We start from the raw sequence: 16395 nt of genomic DNA on the forward strand, positions 1-16395 counted from the left end.
TAATGTTTCCCTTATTTTAAGGAAGTGATGCTGCATAGAAACTCTGTCACCACTTTGTACTGACATTTCATAAATAGCATTCCCCAAGCTTCAAATTATACCCAAAGTCAAAATATTTGAAAGGAGTAAAGAACAATGACACATTGAGCCTATGAAAAATATTTTTTGCTTATAACACAATTCAAATGAAATAAATACTACACAATGATACTTCATCAAAAACAAATAATATGAAGTTTAACAGTATAGGTATATACAATAAATTTGTTTTATGTTCTAAACTTTACCCTATTTTTGTAAGTGCATATTTTGTATTTATAATCGTGTTGAGAGTTGAGAGAAATTAGAACTTTTAACTTTTCTTTTAATCATTTTTGTTAACCTACCTCTTTTCTTAAAAAGTGCATCTGGTGATTGAGATGTAAGACTAGTTAGAAGCTACAGTCAACCAACATGAAAACAAGAAAAATGTCTCAAAAGGTAAAGATTCCTCTAGAGGAAAAGTTGAACCAAAAAAATATGGAATCATATTCAGACACCCTCAAATAAATTATAAAACACAGTGTCAAGGAAAATTGGGGATGTTAAAACATTCTCTTAAAAATTAAATAAGTATATTCACCCAATATAAGTGAATAAAACAGGAGATATTATTCTTGTTTATTTCGACAACCATGTAGCTATAGTATAACTAAAGTAAATAAATAATTTCATTCTCATATATTCATAAACAATCTCTGAGAAATCAAGGTAACAAGCACAAACAAGGTTACCCCTTCACGTAAGCTCTTTTTAAAATCCCTTCACATAGTCACTTTAAAAACTGATGTCTGCAATAACCAAATGAAGATACTTTCTAAATGTTTTGCAAATTGAAAGCAATTTCAGGAACCCACTGTCTTACAGAACTCAAGACTTCCTACTTTGTATTCTATTTGTCAATTTATTTCCTTCCCCCCAACCCAACACCTACATCCCTGTTCCCATTTCCAAATTGGCTTTTAAAATCCTCAGGGGCAGAACGTATCCATATTTTCTCTATTGGCCCCAATATTGTGGCAATGAAGATATGGGGTCCCCTATCTTATTTAATGAATGGATAACTGCATGAATGACAGTGCCACAGGCATCAGATTTGGACCTTCGATATCTGATCCCAGTCAAACGAAGATGGGTTCAGTAACATATTTCCATAGTGAAATGAATTATAACCAATAGATTGTGCTCTACATGAAAATACATAGATATATCCTTTAGAACACTTACCCAAGTTATGCTTTGTAGAACACTAAAATGTGGGACAGTAAAAAGGTCTGCCCTGTTCTTAATAAAAAGGGTTCCAAGGTCAAATAATTTGGGAAATCTAATTCAAAGAAATTCAAGTAACATCTCTTAATGGCTATATTCCTCAAAGCACATGATATACTAATGTGCAGTATCACTTTCTAAGAATCTATCAAAGAACGGTTTTGGCCTTGGAACATCTCAACAGAAGCGTGTTCTAAGGAACAGAGTTTAGGAAGCAGTGTTTTAGGACAACAAAAGATACCATGTTAAATCTCCTTTACCAAAGCAGAATTACAGATTTGAAGGAAATACTCAATGTTTCATGTATTATTCAGAATTCATCACTTCTGTCTCCACAGGAAGTAAAATAAAGCCAAAAGTATCATGAGGCTTCTTCTGCATCTACTTGCTCATTTTGAAAGAGTAGGGAAATATCTATTTATAGTTACTGAAGAATTTTCTTAATTTTTCTCAAAACATCTCCTGCTTTTGTCTTCCCTCTGTTCTAAGTGTGTATGTACAAAAGTAGTAGGGACCTCTGAAATAAATCTGAAAGACATCTTCTAACAATGGATCTATATGCCCGATTAATCTCTGGAAGTACGCAGAAAACATTAATCTTTATCTAACAAACAGGTGGACTATGAAATTTCCATGAGGAAAATGCCAATGAGTATTGTCAGAGTTCATGCAGGTCCATTATGATTGTGCAAAATGACCCGATTTGTCTTCTGTTTGACTAGACCACGAATACCACTATGAAAGATGTTGTTTCTGCATAGGGAGAAAAGAACTACACGGATTTTAAGGGAAAGGAGGAAGTTGGCTAAGTCTACAGATTATCACAAGATTTGGACCAAGGTCCAGTGCCACCACTAGCTATGTGACTTTTGGGATTTCTCAGTGTCTCAAGCTGTCAGATGTCTCATTTGGAAATGAGAGGAAGTAAAAATTTTAGTGGCTTTCACACTGTTGTGGGGCTGCTGTGGTAGAGGCTTATGGAGAGCAGGGCACTGGGAAGAGACAAGGCCAAGGAAGTGGCTACTTCTGACCTCACTTTCACCTTCTAACCGAGCGGCTCCCCTTTTACATGTTTTAGACACTGAAGTTCAGAGCAATATTTACTTTTTTAAAAGATCCTTCTTAATTAAAAAAAAGCGAAAACCACAGATTATATCATCTAGAGTTCTGCTGAGATATAATGTGCTCTAGTTCACATTTTTAATGAAACTGTTTTCGTCTCAGGAAAAAAAAATGCTTTTACATTTCTTTTTCTTCATTCATGTGCTCTTGATTCAAGTAAAATAAAACCTTAATGGCTTGTATTATTTTTATATAGCTTATTTTACATTTTTGTCATATCTTATTAAACAAAAAAGATGAATCGATGTGTTGCTTTTCAAAATAAAATTAAAGACAACACAGAGATGGGATGAAGTCGACTCCTGCCCATGCTTGACTTTAGAGTTATTTTTCATGCTGCCTTTGGGCTCTTAAATACTGTCCTGCATTATCTTTGAGGTAGAACAACAACAAAAAAAGGCAACAACATTCACATAAAGAGGGAAAATGAGAAAAGAAAAGCTGTGAGAGACTTCTTTTTAACACAATTATCATCATTAGGCTTTGCAGTCTTCTCTCACACAAAGTTGAGAAATAGTCTTCTTAATACGAAGGGCGGTCAGGCGGGCTGCCCCATTGGCATACCAACACTCACGCATTATTCTCCCCATGACTCGGAGTGCCTTTAAAAGAGAAAAATATCAAACATGTTAGCCCATCACATAAACACAGTACAAGAGAAGTATAACCACAAACCCAGGAACTGATGCTAAGCTCTGAAGAAAATCGTAAACTTAAAACAATATGAAAAGATAAGGACGCAACCTCCTTAAAAATCCAGTCAAAACACACACATTAACATTAGAGAAACTAACTTTTCGTTGAAAGTGCAATCCATTGATTTCTGGGAATATGGAAAAGTGGCCAGTTTTTAAAATCTGAGAAAGGCCATGAAAGCCAAAAAAGGGATATGGGATGAGTAGCAAATTCCCCATCCATTGGTCTGAATGGTAGGTACATATGTGTATACTTTTTTCTAAATTCATCAAGCTGTATATTAAGATTTGTGCATTTTAGCGTATGTAAATTATGCCATCTTAAAATAATGATCTAAGTATAAATATCAAAAATTCTCAGTTAAAAAATAAAACCTGTACAGTGAACTGGTAAATAAATAAATACTCAGAAAGGAAAATAATGAGAAAAGATGAACCCAGAGAGATGCAAGAAATCACTGAATCAAGTGGCCACTCTGGCGACATCTGCGGATCTCATAGTCTAGACTTTCAGAATTGACGAACAACATGTGAAAGTTAGGAAACACAGCCCAAAGTACACAGAAGGTGTCAAGTCAAGATGTTTGCCAAGTCCTGAATATAAGGATGAATCAGTCTGACAAGGAATTTTGTAAATTATCTAAATTTATTTAGATTATCTAAAAATTTTATAAATTATCTAAATTTTGCAAGTTACCTAAATCTTGACTCTTGGTAAGGAAAAAAAGTCAAGCTCAGGCCTTAAAATGTTAAGCATTTTAAGCAACAAGCCTAAGATCATGACAAAAATTCAAGCACAAGTATGAAGAAAGTACCATAAACAAGGATCAAGTGAAACAACAAACAGTAAAATCAGACCCATCAAAACATTAGATGCTAGAATTAAATGATATAAAATATAAAATAAATATATAAAAAATAAATTTTTAAAAAGCAAAGAGAAAATTCAAAATATAAGTTAAAAAGATCATTTTTTAAAAAAGAAAAAGTACCAATAAAACATTGTGACATAACTCTTCAAAGAAAACCAAAGCAAAAATAAAATATTGGGACTACAACAAAGTTAAAAGCTTCTTCACAGAGAAGGAAATCATCAACAAAATGAAAGGGCAACCTACAGAATGAGAGAAGATATTCACAAAGTATATATCTGGTAAGGAGTAAATATCCAACATATATAATTTATACTACTCAACACACAAAAAATACAAATAATCTGATTAAAAAGTGGGCAAGGGACCTGAATAGACATTTTTCCACAGAAGATACACAGATGGCCTACAGACACATGAAAAGATGTTCAACATCACTACGCATCAGGGAAATGCAAATCAAAACCACAATGAGATATCACCTCATACCTGTCAGAATGGCTAGAATCAAAGAGATAAGAATAACAAGTGTTCATGAGGATGTGGAGGAAAAGAAACCCTTGTGCACTACTGGTGGAATACAAACTGGTGCAGCCACTGTGGAAAGCAGTATGGAGGTTCCTTAAAAACATGAAAATGTAAATAGTGTATGATCCAGTAATTCCACTATTGGGTATTTACCCACCCCCCCCCCCTTTAAAAAAACAGCAATGCTAACTTAAGAAGATACATGCACTTCTATGTTTATTGCTGCATTATTTAGAATAGCCAACATACAGAAGTAGCCAAGTGTCCATTGATAGATGAATGGATAAATTAAATGTATCTATATTTACATCTATATCTATATATAAATAGAAATGTATCTTCTCTATCTATCTATATATATATAAATCTATGGTGGAATATTACTTGGTCATGAAAAAGGACGAGATCTTGCCATCTGCAACAACATCTGCAACATCTTCTAGGTCCAATGGATGGACCTAGAAGGTATAATGCTAAGTAAAATAAATCAGACAGAGAAAGACAAATATCACATGATTTCACTTGTATGTGGAACCTAAAAGACAAGTGAATAAATAAATGAACAAAAAGCAGAATCAGACCCATATAAACAGAGAATAAATTGATGGCTATCAGTAGGGAGGCAGTGGGAGGAATGGACAAAATAGATGAAGGGGAGTGGGAGGTACAGGCTTTCAGTTACGAAATGTATAAATCACAGGGATGAAAGACATAGCATAGAGAATATAATTAATGGTGGTGTAATAGCATCGTACACTGACAGATGGTAACTACTACACTTGTGGTGAGCACAGCATGATGTATTGAGTTGTTGATGTTGTATACCTAAAACTAATATAATGTGTCTCAACTATACTTCAGTAAAAAAACAAACAAAAAACCTAATAAACTCACTACCTTTTTCTGACTGAAAAAAAAAAACTTCTTGATCTGAAAGATGAATAATTTTAATACTATTTAATATTATCATTAATATTTTTTATTAATATTTTTTTATTTAAAAAAAAACTAAATGGATGAGATAAATGGCAGGTTAGACACATTTGAGGGCCAAATTAGTGAACTGGAAGATAAATATGAGATGCTACATAAAGATACAAATATGGAAAACAGGAGAGAATAGAAGACACGCAAAAAACTGAAAGGTCTAACATGCATCCAATGAGTTCTCTAAAAACGGGCAAGAGAGACAATGAGAGGAGGAGCTATTTGAAGAAATAATGGTGCAGAATTTTCCAGAACTGAAGAACATCACAAATTCTTGGAATTAGAAAGTCCAAAAATTACAAGAAAGATTAATCAAGGGACATCTATACCAAATACATCATAGAGAAACTGCAGAATACTAGAGACAGAGAAGTTCTTAAGGTAGTCTGAAAGAAAAGATAAATGAACTAAAAAAAAACAAAACAAAACAAAACAAAACAAAACTCAGTTGACTTCTCAAAAGTGATAATGAAAGCCAGAAGACAGTGAAATAACAACTTTATTTAGAGAAAATAACTATGAACCTAACTTTGTTTATGATTAAGAACAAAATAAATTTTCAGATACCCAAACACTGAAAGAACTTCCAACCACTAGGTCTTCCTAAAAAACCAATTTAAAGAATGCACATCAGGAAATCAGAAAATGATCTTAGAAGGAAGCTCTGAGAGGCAAAAAGTAATGTTGAATAAAGAAAATGATAAACATATTAAGTCTCAACACACAATAATGGTATAAAATCACATTAGTATCTCATGAGATTAATACAAAATAAGAAAACTAAATACTGGACACAAATGGACAAAAATCGCTTGTATCAGCAATGTACAAAATTGTTTGCATTAAAACTATGTTAGATCTTTTCTAGGAATGCATGGTTGGTTTAACAGTGGAAAATCTACAAATGCAATTTATCACATTTAGAGACAAAGGAGAAAGGCCATATCATCACCTCATACAGAGGAAGAAAGTTTTTATGAAAACAAAGTCAGCTTTTATTTAACCTGATTAAAGTTATGAGAAACAAAACCTACAGCAAGTATCATACTCAAAGGTGAAATACATAAACTTTAAGGAGTAAATCAAAGATATCCAGTATCAATACTTTCAGGCAACATTATATTGAAGTCCTAGAAACTGCAATAAGAAAGAAAAGGCTTGAGGATTGGTGCCAGAACTCTCATTATTTGGAGACATGATCATCTATATGGATACCCCAAAAGAATCTACATTTTTATACTCTAAGAAATTTTTCCACAACACATGTTGTTTAAAAATATTAAACTCACACATAAGACAAAGAGCAGAAAAAGAAATTTTACTCTAGCAATATAATGAACTACTGCACAGATATGAAAATGAACAGATTATGCTATACACATCTATAAGGGAAAGTGAAAAGAAATTAAGAAGAGTATCTATAGTAAGTTTCAATAATATGTTTCATAATTACACAAAAGTAAACAATACATTTTTAGTGTATGTATGTATGTGTGTGTGTGTATATATATATGTATATATATATACATAAAACATATATAACATATATATTTTTTCTCCTACAAAAAAGCAAGGCAATAATAAATCATCATAACAGTAATCTCTCAGAGGGGTAAGGAATCTTTGAATGTTCTATGTTTTAAAGTTGGTAGTGAATTCACTGCTTCTCATTTTATTATTATACTTATACTTTACATATATGTTATATACTCTTCCATATACATGAAATTATTAATTTTAGAAAAAAACGCACTTAATTTCAGTTTGGTTGTAAATGTCTCAAATTCTTCTTCTAAAATAATTAGTGGATAAGATACCTATACGAAATAGAAATATCAAGACATAAATCTTTCCTTAAGTGGAAAAAGAATTGAATAAAACATGAAGGAGGGGGGAAATGAGGAAAAAAACCTACTGTATAAAATAACCCTTAGGATAAAGCCAAACTAAAAATGTCACTTTCAAAAGACCTCACATATTACAATTTAATATGGTAGAATATATAAGGGGGTTGGGAGAGATTAAAGCATTAAAACAGTTCTGGAATTAGTTAGATGGTCTGTACTCTTTGCCTCACCTTCCCTTCTTTCTCTGTGTGCAAACTAGAAAAGTCTCTTCCCTCACATAGGGCCAAACTAGCACTGCAATGACCATTTATTGTGTGTATATTGCATGGTGGTCACTGTCTGTGCCGTTGGGCATGAGGAGATAACAAAGGTCTTGGCCGTGAGGAGGCTTTTCTGATGAAAGAAAATAAGCTCAAACTTCAGCAAGTTAGGGGTTAGAAATAATTTAGTGACTCCAAGGATGATTGAAATTGTAATACTCTGGCATGGACATAGACTACCAAACATGTCTGTGTCCCTACAGTTACCAGCCTCTTTGCAGTCAGATGGGACTGTGTGACTGACTCTGGTCTATGAACCATGAGTGGAAATGATGTGACTCACCTGAAGCCAGAGCATTAGAGAGCCACGTGTGACCGTCCAGCTCCTCTCTTTGCCTGACCTAGACACTTGGAAACTATGCGTTGAGACAGCAGCATCCCAAGATCAAAGTTACCTGCATTACTGAATCAGCACAGGGAGCACAGCTGCCTGACCTGTTGGGGACTTTACACAGCAAGAAATCAAGTCTTGTTGTGTCAAGTCATTGGGATACCAGGGCCTGTTACTGCCACTTAACTTAGCATTCTGTATACATATAGCTAAAAGGACTAAAATCCTTCTGAGGACTGATGCAAGGACATACACTTACATACGTGGAAAGAATTGGATGCCTAGATTAAGAGAGAAGAACTATGTGGTCTCCAAAAACCTCCCCTGGTAACTTACCTCAGAATTACAATAGGTAAAACATATATAAGAACACAGCCTTACTTCACAGCTTTGCCACTGGTTGGGGATATTTGGTCGAAACTTCTGGTCACAAACAACCTTCCTCATTTCCTCTATTGATGGATCTGAAGGCACCATGTCATAATAAGGCAACTGGTACTCCTCAACAATTCCTATAAGAAATTTGCATGATAAATTTCCTAGTGTGAATAATAAACAAAGATGCTTATTTCCAAAGACAACCAATTATGTCTTCTAGGTACAAGGGGCACCCTGGGAAACTGGAAAGTCAGGTTTAATAAAATTTTGTGTCACTATGAAACCAAAGATACAGGTATTAAGCGCTCAGCTGAATAATTATTATGTAAGTTTATAAAATTTATATTATGAAAATATATATAATTTTGATAATTACATATATCTTATATAAAACAAACATTTATTTTATGAAGTATATAATTTTGACAATTACATATTGTATATTATGTATGATTTTATAGAAATACATCACATTTACAGGATTTTAACAATGATATAAATGTAAATATATAAAATATTTTACATAATTATAAAGATTATGTAAATTCTGATTTATATAAAATACCATTGTGCAATTCAAAAGTAATGCCTAATTGAAAAACTTATAGTGTGGCCTCATTGCTCTGGGAATGAAGTATGTTTTTCCATGAAATAACCTTTTCAAAACAGAATAGCTTACTCTTTTTGAAAATTGATGGGCAATCTTTTAAATGCTGTGTTTCTTACATTTGGATTATAGAAGTACCATACCTAAGAATGTGCCAAAGAAGCAGCAAAGGTACTAAATATGGACAGTTCAACATGAAGGTTCATATTAAAAGAGTCTCAAATACAAAGACCTGATCTAAATTATCAGAATATTACTTGAAATTGAGAATTTCCTTATAAAATTGTTTTAACTATAGTACTTTTAATGTAAAATATTTAAGATGTGCCCTAACAAATTACTATTTCAATAGTTGAAGAAAATTTAAAGACAATGACCTAAAAGCACATCTAGACAATTATTAATATGAATTAAAAAAAATTGTTACAAACATGTTTGAGTCATGCTTTTTACCACACACTGTCCTAAGCCCTTTACACGTTTTAACTGATTATTTCTCAAATCCACAGACTAAAAGAGGAACCATATTATCCCTACTCTATAGAAGGAGGAAATTGAGGCACAAAGAGTCATAAGTTTGGTAAAGGTCATAGAGCTAGTAAGTGGCAGATCTGGAACTCAATCCCAGGCTCCAAAATCCTATTGTAATTTTATTGCTTCTATAAATAGCTTCATCTTCCTGAATGGTGTACTATTTCATCTGTGAATAAAAGGGGGAAAATTATGTTTTCTCATTCAAGTATAATTTTAACCTTGGAAGCTTAAAAAATTTTTTTACTCATTTGAAAAAAATGAGATTAGCGTAATGCAAAATGACATCAATGTGAAATATAAAAACTGAAGTTGGTTTGATAATGACAGTTGTTTTATTGAATGTTTACTATAAGCATGCTCTATACTAATTAATTAATTAATTAAACCAATTTGTTAGATCCTCAAAGCCCAAGGGGTCAGTTTTATGATTCATTTTACAGATGAGGAAAGTGAGACCAAGTAACTTGCCTAAAGTCAGACATTCAGGAATTTGCTAAACCACAGCTTAGTTTTAAGTCTTTCTCCCTTGAAAGTGAAAACTCTAATCCATTTTCTAACAGTAGTTAACTTTTCTCCACTGAGGCCACAACTCCCTCAGACTGCATTTGTAGGGTTTCATCCTTTCAAACTCTCTTCCTCTCATTATTAATCTCTGAACTGCTAGGAGCATTGAGTCAGGAAGTTAGTCTATGCTCACCTCTGCCCACCATCGCTTTCTCTCTTCCACATGCATTATCACAGGGGGAAAAACAAAACAAAACAGGAAAAGCCTGAAAGCTAGAAGTCTTCAACTCCTATGGCTCTTGTTAAGTCATTTAACATCTTTGGGTTTAATTTCTGGTATAAAGTAGGGATATAGCAGGTGCCTGGGTGGCTCAGTCGGTTAAGTGTCTGACTTCAGCTCAGGTCATGATCTCACAGTTCGTGGGTTCGAGCCCCGGGTCAGGCTCTGTGCTGACAGCTCAGAGCCTGGATTCTGTTTCAGATTCTGTGTCTCCCTCTCTCTGCCCTTGCCCTGCTCACGCTCTGTCTCTGTCTCAAAAATAAATAAACACTAAGAAAAAAAAATTTTAAGTAGGGATACAGCTAACTGCATACAAACTGAAGAAAATTTTCAAGTGCTGTGCAAAATATCATTAAGAAAATCAGAATTATCAGGAGAAATGTCACTCCCACCTAAGCCGTAATCACAATATAAAATCAGCATTATACGTAGGATGCTCCACTTTTGCCAATGGAAAGCTATCCCTAAAAGGTAGTCTCTTAAATTTTAAAAAATGATTCAATATTGTGCTTAGAAAATAATACATACAAAATCATATCTTATATTCAAAGCATCAAGGAAAGATAGATACAAAATTATCCCCAACATCTTACCTCCAACTGAACACCTTCGGGCTATTTCCCAATAAACCAGACCAACAGAATAGATGTCAGCTCGTTTGAAGGACTCGAAGATATTCACATTCATAGTATCATCAAGCATTTCAGGAGCCATATACCTTGAAAAACATGCACATTTCAGATTCTGTGTATGACTTTACAGCAATCCAGTAAAATACAATCTTAATAAATCCTGTCACAAAATATAAATTAGGATAGCTTACATCATTTTTAAAAGTAGATCTAAATTTAAATAATACAGTTATTGAATGAACCATAATTAAAAAAAATTTTAAATAAAACCAGAGGTCATCCTATTCAGTGTCAAAGCACAAGTGCCAGGAGCCAAATGACTTGGAAAAAAAAGCTAGAGGGAAATTCAGTAAACAAAGCACTCAAGAGGAAAGAGGGAACTCAACTCCCACCAACAAATGTTGCCATGTAAAGCTCCTTGAGGGCAAGAAGCATCTCTTATTCATGGTGGGCGCAGGACAATAACGCAGTGCTCAGCAGCATACCCTAAACACCTTCTAAGAATGAACAATTTCATTTTATACTGGTTTCAAAAAATATATACACAATATACATTGGCTACAAGAAAATTACAACCTTGTTTGAATAAAACTAAACAAAAGATATCTACAGGCCACGGGACCTGACTGAGTCTAGCTGTCCTAGGGAGATTTTGATGATTTCCCAAAATATTAAGATCAGGGTGCAGTACTCTCCCAAACTCTTAAAAGTTTTAGATCCTCTTAAGGAATCCAGCATCCAAGGCTTCCCTGGGGGTCCCTAATGTGGAGACTGTCATATGGGCAAGCTGAAGTTTGCTTTTCAGAGGGAAAAGAAGAAAGGTCCCATAGGGCCGCCTGGTTTGAACAAACTGCCCTGAAGTGTTCCTGGGGCCTCATTAAATTCTAGGGAACCAAGAGAAGAGCTCAGAGTGATGGGCTTGGAATCTCTAATCTGGCTTGGAAGCCAACTGAACCAGAAATTCCCTACTCGCAAGATCCTTTAACAACTCCAGGAAAATGTTTTGGTCGTTTCTGATTTCAAGGTCAAGAACCCAGGAATTATACCAAAGGAGCATGAGGCTGATGTTCAAATAAAAGGAAATGGAAGTATGCTGGCTACAGGCTGGCCAGAACAAGAAAACATCAGAAATCTCACTCCCAACGGGCCTGTCGTAATACGTATGCAGTATGTTCTGTTTATCTCGTTCTTGTTCTGAACCTTCAGAGATTCTGTTCCCTGAACGTGGGAAATATGCCCAAACCCCTATTATTTTAATATACATCAGTTTGGGAGACTTAAGGATAAGTACAATTACAGGTAAATACAAAAACTGTTACACGTCCTTAAATACTAAGGGAGTACAATAGCACATGTATGTATTTATTTAGAGTCCCTCACTTACCTTGCTCAATATACTGATTCTACATCTCTTGTTTAGAACCTGAAAAAATAGATCTAGCCCTGAGTTTCAGTGCATTTATAAGTATAAAGGCTTTGGAGGAGCTATATACTGATGACATGTTTTTCCTCCTATCCCTAGGAAAATGTATTCTCAGAAAGTGGCACATGAAAAATAATGTATCACCATCTCTTCCACCATCCCTAACTACTGGATTCCTTACCCAAATGACTACTGTCTATACAACTAAAATGCCAACTGTCCCTGCTTTATAATCATTATGCCACTGACTTCTCAATGACCCACAGAAGACTTCTTGCTTTCTTGGGCCTAATGATTTTCCATTCAGACCACTCACCACCAAAAAAACCAAAACGCACACACACATCCCATGACTTCACGTTTGGGAGGCAGTCACATGTCTCAGGGTGCTACCAAAGCTGGTTATCTTACCTTTTGGTTCCTACTTTAGGATTCTGAGGTATGTCAATAGTGTTCAGTACTGAATCATGCTTCACAGCCAACCCTAAGTCCGCTATGGCACACGTTTCACACTTTTTCACTAAGATATTCTTTGATTTTATATCTCGATGAGCAATCGCAGGTTTACCTATGAAGCATTAAGAAAAAAAATACTCCTTTTTTTTGTTGTTGTTACTAAAGATTGACTCTCTCCAAAGGGAATCACGTTGAAGACCTGGCTCAAATGTCACCTCCTAAGACAAGTCTTGCCTGACCACACATCCCACATCCCCAGTCAGTCTCCACAGAGTACCTCGTTTTGCCTTCTTCAGAACCCTTATTACTGGCTATATTGTTCATTCCCATGTGTGTCTATCTGTCTTTCCCAACTAGACTGTAAGCTGCCTAAAGGCCTGTGTCTTGCTCATCCGCAAGCCTCTGATGCTCAGAACACTTGTTGGCACTTGGTGGCCACTAATAAATTTTTGTTGAATGAACAGGGAAAGAATTGGCATCGCTACAACTACGTAAGAATATAGCAAATATTCTCTTACAAACATGTTTCAAACTTTTACTACCCTACACCAGCGGTTCTCGAATGTGACCCTAAAATCCCTGGGAGTCTTTGAGTCTCTTTTCTGAATACATATCTGTGTGATATTACCTTTTCTTCACATACTTCAACCAAAACAACATATCGGAACCAAGTGAATGAAGAACATGCATGAGAATCCAGACATTAAGTCAGACAAGAAGGAGATTTGCAAAAATGTAAAACAAAACCATTATTTTCACTAGATATGGTTTTTGTATTACAAAAAAAGGATGCAATTTTTTTAAAAGATGTAAATTTTTGAAACGTATTTCACATTTAATCGGTTAATTAGCATTCAGTAAATTAATAAATATTTTTTACATTTCTCAATTTTAGTTCATAATATAGTAAATGTTAACAGGTAGAACCCAAATACACAAACACTTTTGGGATCCTCAGTAGTTTTTAAGAGTTTAAAGGGCCCATGAATCCAAATTAGAGAATTATTGCCCCATCCGGATTAATGACTTTCTAGAGCCAATTCTCTATTAACTCAATAAATAGTAAGGACAGTGCATATTATTTGGCCTTTGAATACATGATATGTAAATATCTTTTCAAGATCACATTACCATCTCCCATTATTTTAGTTATCAAAGGTAAATATTTAAGCTATCAATATTCTCTGAATATAGAGCATTTGCCCCCCCCCCCCCCAAGTAAGATCTCCCAGGTGTATGTGCTAAATGGCAAAGCCGGAGCCACCAGTATAAAAACATTATTATGGCTAATATACACAATGGTGAGTATATAGATGAGAGTTGCCTGCATCATGATAATACGCTCAGTTTTATAAAGTACCTTAGTGCTTCTTTACATTTGATAATTGGAATAAATTAAAATACAAGGAAGCACTAAAACACAATTTGGTGTTTCCATCCTCATATTGAAGCAGAGAGAACTTAGAAAGAAAACACGTACCTTGTGTACCAACAATCTCCATATGTAAGTGGGCCAGACCACTCGCTATGGAAAGTGCCAGTTTGATCATGCCAGCCACTGTTACTACGTTTCTATTCAAATAGTCATATAAAGAGCCCAGTTCATGGTATTCAGAGACAAGCCAAAGTTGAGTCCAAGTTCCATTATCTAAATGGAAAAAAAATCATTTTGTTGCATTAAAAATCACTGTATTATGTTAAGGAAGAAACCAAAGGCTTTTGGCAAATGTCAGTATTGAAAATAAATCTGTATTGTTAACAAAGGAAAGTTAATTACTTTAGTGATGATACTGACAGTCCAAGTTAGTTCAGTAAAATTTCTCACTGAATCCCTGAAGATGTTGATATAATAAAACCTGTTATACATACTGTAGCTATAGGAAGCTGTGAGAGTAATTATGATAAGTGAACAAGTTCTTTCTTATTCTCTCTATACATTGATAACACCACATTATAGGAAAAACTACTGACAGATGCTCTTAGGCTCAGTGTTGTGCTATAAATCACTCTGAGCTTTTAAGAAAGATTTTTCCAATAAAAACCAGAAATGCAACAAATGTACACAAAGTATTATCACTATAATAAAAGCCCGAAAATTCTGAGAATGTTCATGTTGTTCACTTTTCAAAATATGAAGTTGATTTTCCCCAAATGCTTACATTAAGAGCCAGTTATGAAACATTTTCAAATAATTTACTTCATCTAACCAAAAGGTAATCCAGCTTATGAAATATTTTTAGCAGAACAGAAATTAGCTTAAAACTTCTGTAGGTATTAGAGTCCCTAGAGTTAGTTTTAGCTTTTGGAATGGAGTCTACAACAGCCCTGGGAAGCCCTGACCAGTTCTGATGCTCAGAGAAGGAAGCCATAATAAACATTTACTCCAGAATTTTCCTATTAAATGCTTTATTTACAAAAGCTAACTCTTAATCCAAATATTTAATTTCCAAATCCAGGTAGCGATAAAATTTCCTAGGAATACAAAAATCAACATAACGTGATAAAGCTCAGTAATAAACTGACCATGAATAAAACTAATCCCTACTCCTACCCCTCTCTCTGCTCAACGCCAATGGCTACCTTTGTCCTCTCACATTAACGTCTTTGTCAGAGAGTTGACTAACCAATGGAACTGTAAGTACCACAAAAGATTTAGAAATGAGGATGAAAGCGATGTTAGAGGTCATTTGAAAGCATGCACAAAGCCACTGATTAGTAAGCCAGTGACAGGTAGACCAGTTAAACTGAAGAAGGAGACCATCAGGGATGATGTCTTTTGGGCCTATTGTTTTTTATAATCAAATAAACATTATGATTAAATTAGACCCATCAAGATGATCCATATAACTAAAGTCATTACTGCTTTGACAACAATGCTAATTAATCTAATCAGTAGGTATGCTTCAACTCAATCTTAGGAAGGAAAAGTTCTTAGCTCACTAAGAAATGTCTCATTTTCGATAGTCTGGATATATTTTCAAAGTATATGTAGTTGAGAATTTGGAAAGAACATCTTTCTTTTTAAAGCTCATCTTGGCTTTACTCAGTCTATACCTACCCACATGAAAAAACACAAACCATCAGCAAACACAATTGCTACCAAAATGTACAATAACTCCAGGCCTCTCTTATGTCATCTAATTAATAACAATAAAGCTTATAATAGATCGAAATAACCATAGATTTTAATTTCCATAGGTAATGGTGAGTTCCTGATACCCGTAGATCATCTGTTTTTTAGATAGATGTTACAATCTCTACCTCACCAAAGTTCTTCATGAATATTACTGATTCAAATCAAAAACATTGAGTGGGTCAACTTTTGCTTCCCTTTGTGCCTTGTCTCCCTTTATTAAGGGAACTAATGCACAGTTAGGTGACTAAAATCTATGCAAAAAGAAGAAAGTACAGGTAACTCACAAACTTTATACCCAGTCCCTGATTACTCAGGGATTTACACCATATTTTCCAAATACGGATTTAAATACCAGGACACTGATGTTCTGCCTTGCTCCTCAAAACTCAAAAAATGATACTGTTTGGGGTTGTTGATGTTAAGCCTCAACATATA

General features: G+C 34.4%; 1 protein-coding gene across 6 annotated transcripts in view; it reads right to left on the reverse strand.

The window, feature by feature from the left end:
• Window positions 1–2636: 2636 nt before the first annotated feature.
• ACVR1C (activin A receptor type 1C) overlaps window positions 2637–16395 on the reverse strand; it is a 73477-nt gene continuing 59718 nt past the window's right edge. For 5 of the 6 annotated variants that reach the window (XM_042948840.1, XM_042948842.1, XM_042948843.1 and 2 more), the window contains exons 5-9: window positions 14305–14472; window positions 12780–12936; window positions 10907–11031; window positions 8392–8522; window positions 2637–3032 (exon numbers count right to left, since the gene is read on the reverse strand). In XM_042948840.1, coding sequence (XP_042804774.1) covers window positions 2907–3032; window positions 8392–8522; window positions 10907–11031; window positions 12780–12936; window positions 14305–14472 — 707 coding nt within the window. In that variant the 3' untranslated portion in view covers window positions 2637–2906. Of the gene's footprint in view, window positions 3033–8391; window positions 8523–9626; window positions 9696–10906; window positions 11032–12779; window positions 12937–14304; window positions 14473–16395 lie in introns of those variants that run through there. The other variant, XM_042948845.1, reaches the window with a different exon arrangement.

This window comes from Panthera leo, chromosome C1 (genome assembly GCF_018350215.1).
Source record: "Panthera leo isolate Ple1 chromosome C1, P.leo_Ple1_pat1.1, whole genome shotgun sequence".
In the NCBI taxonomy this organism is placed as follows: domain Eukaryota; kingdom Metazoa; phylum Chordata; class Mammalia; order Carnivora; family Felidae; genus Panthera; species Panthera leo.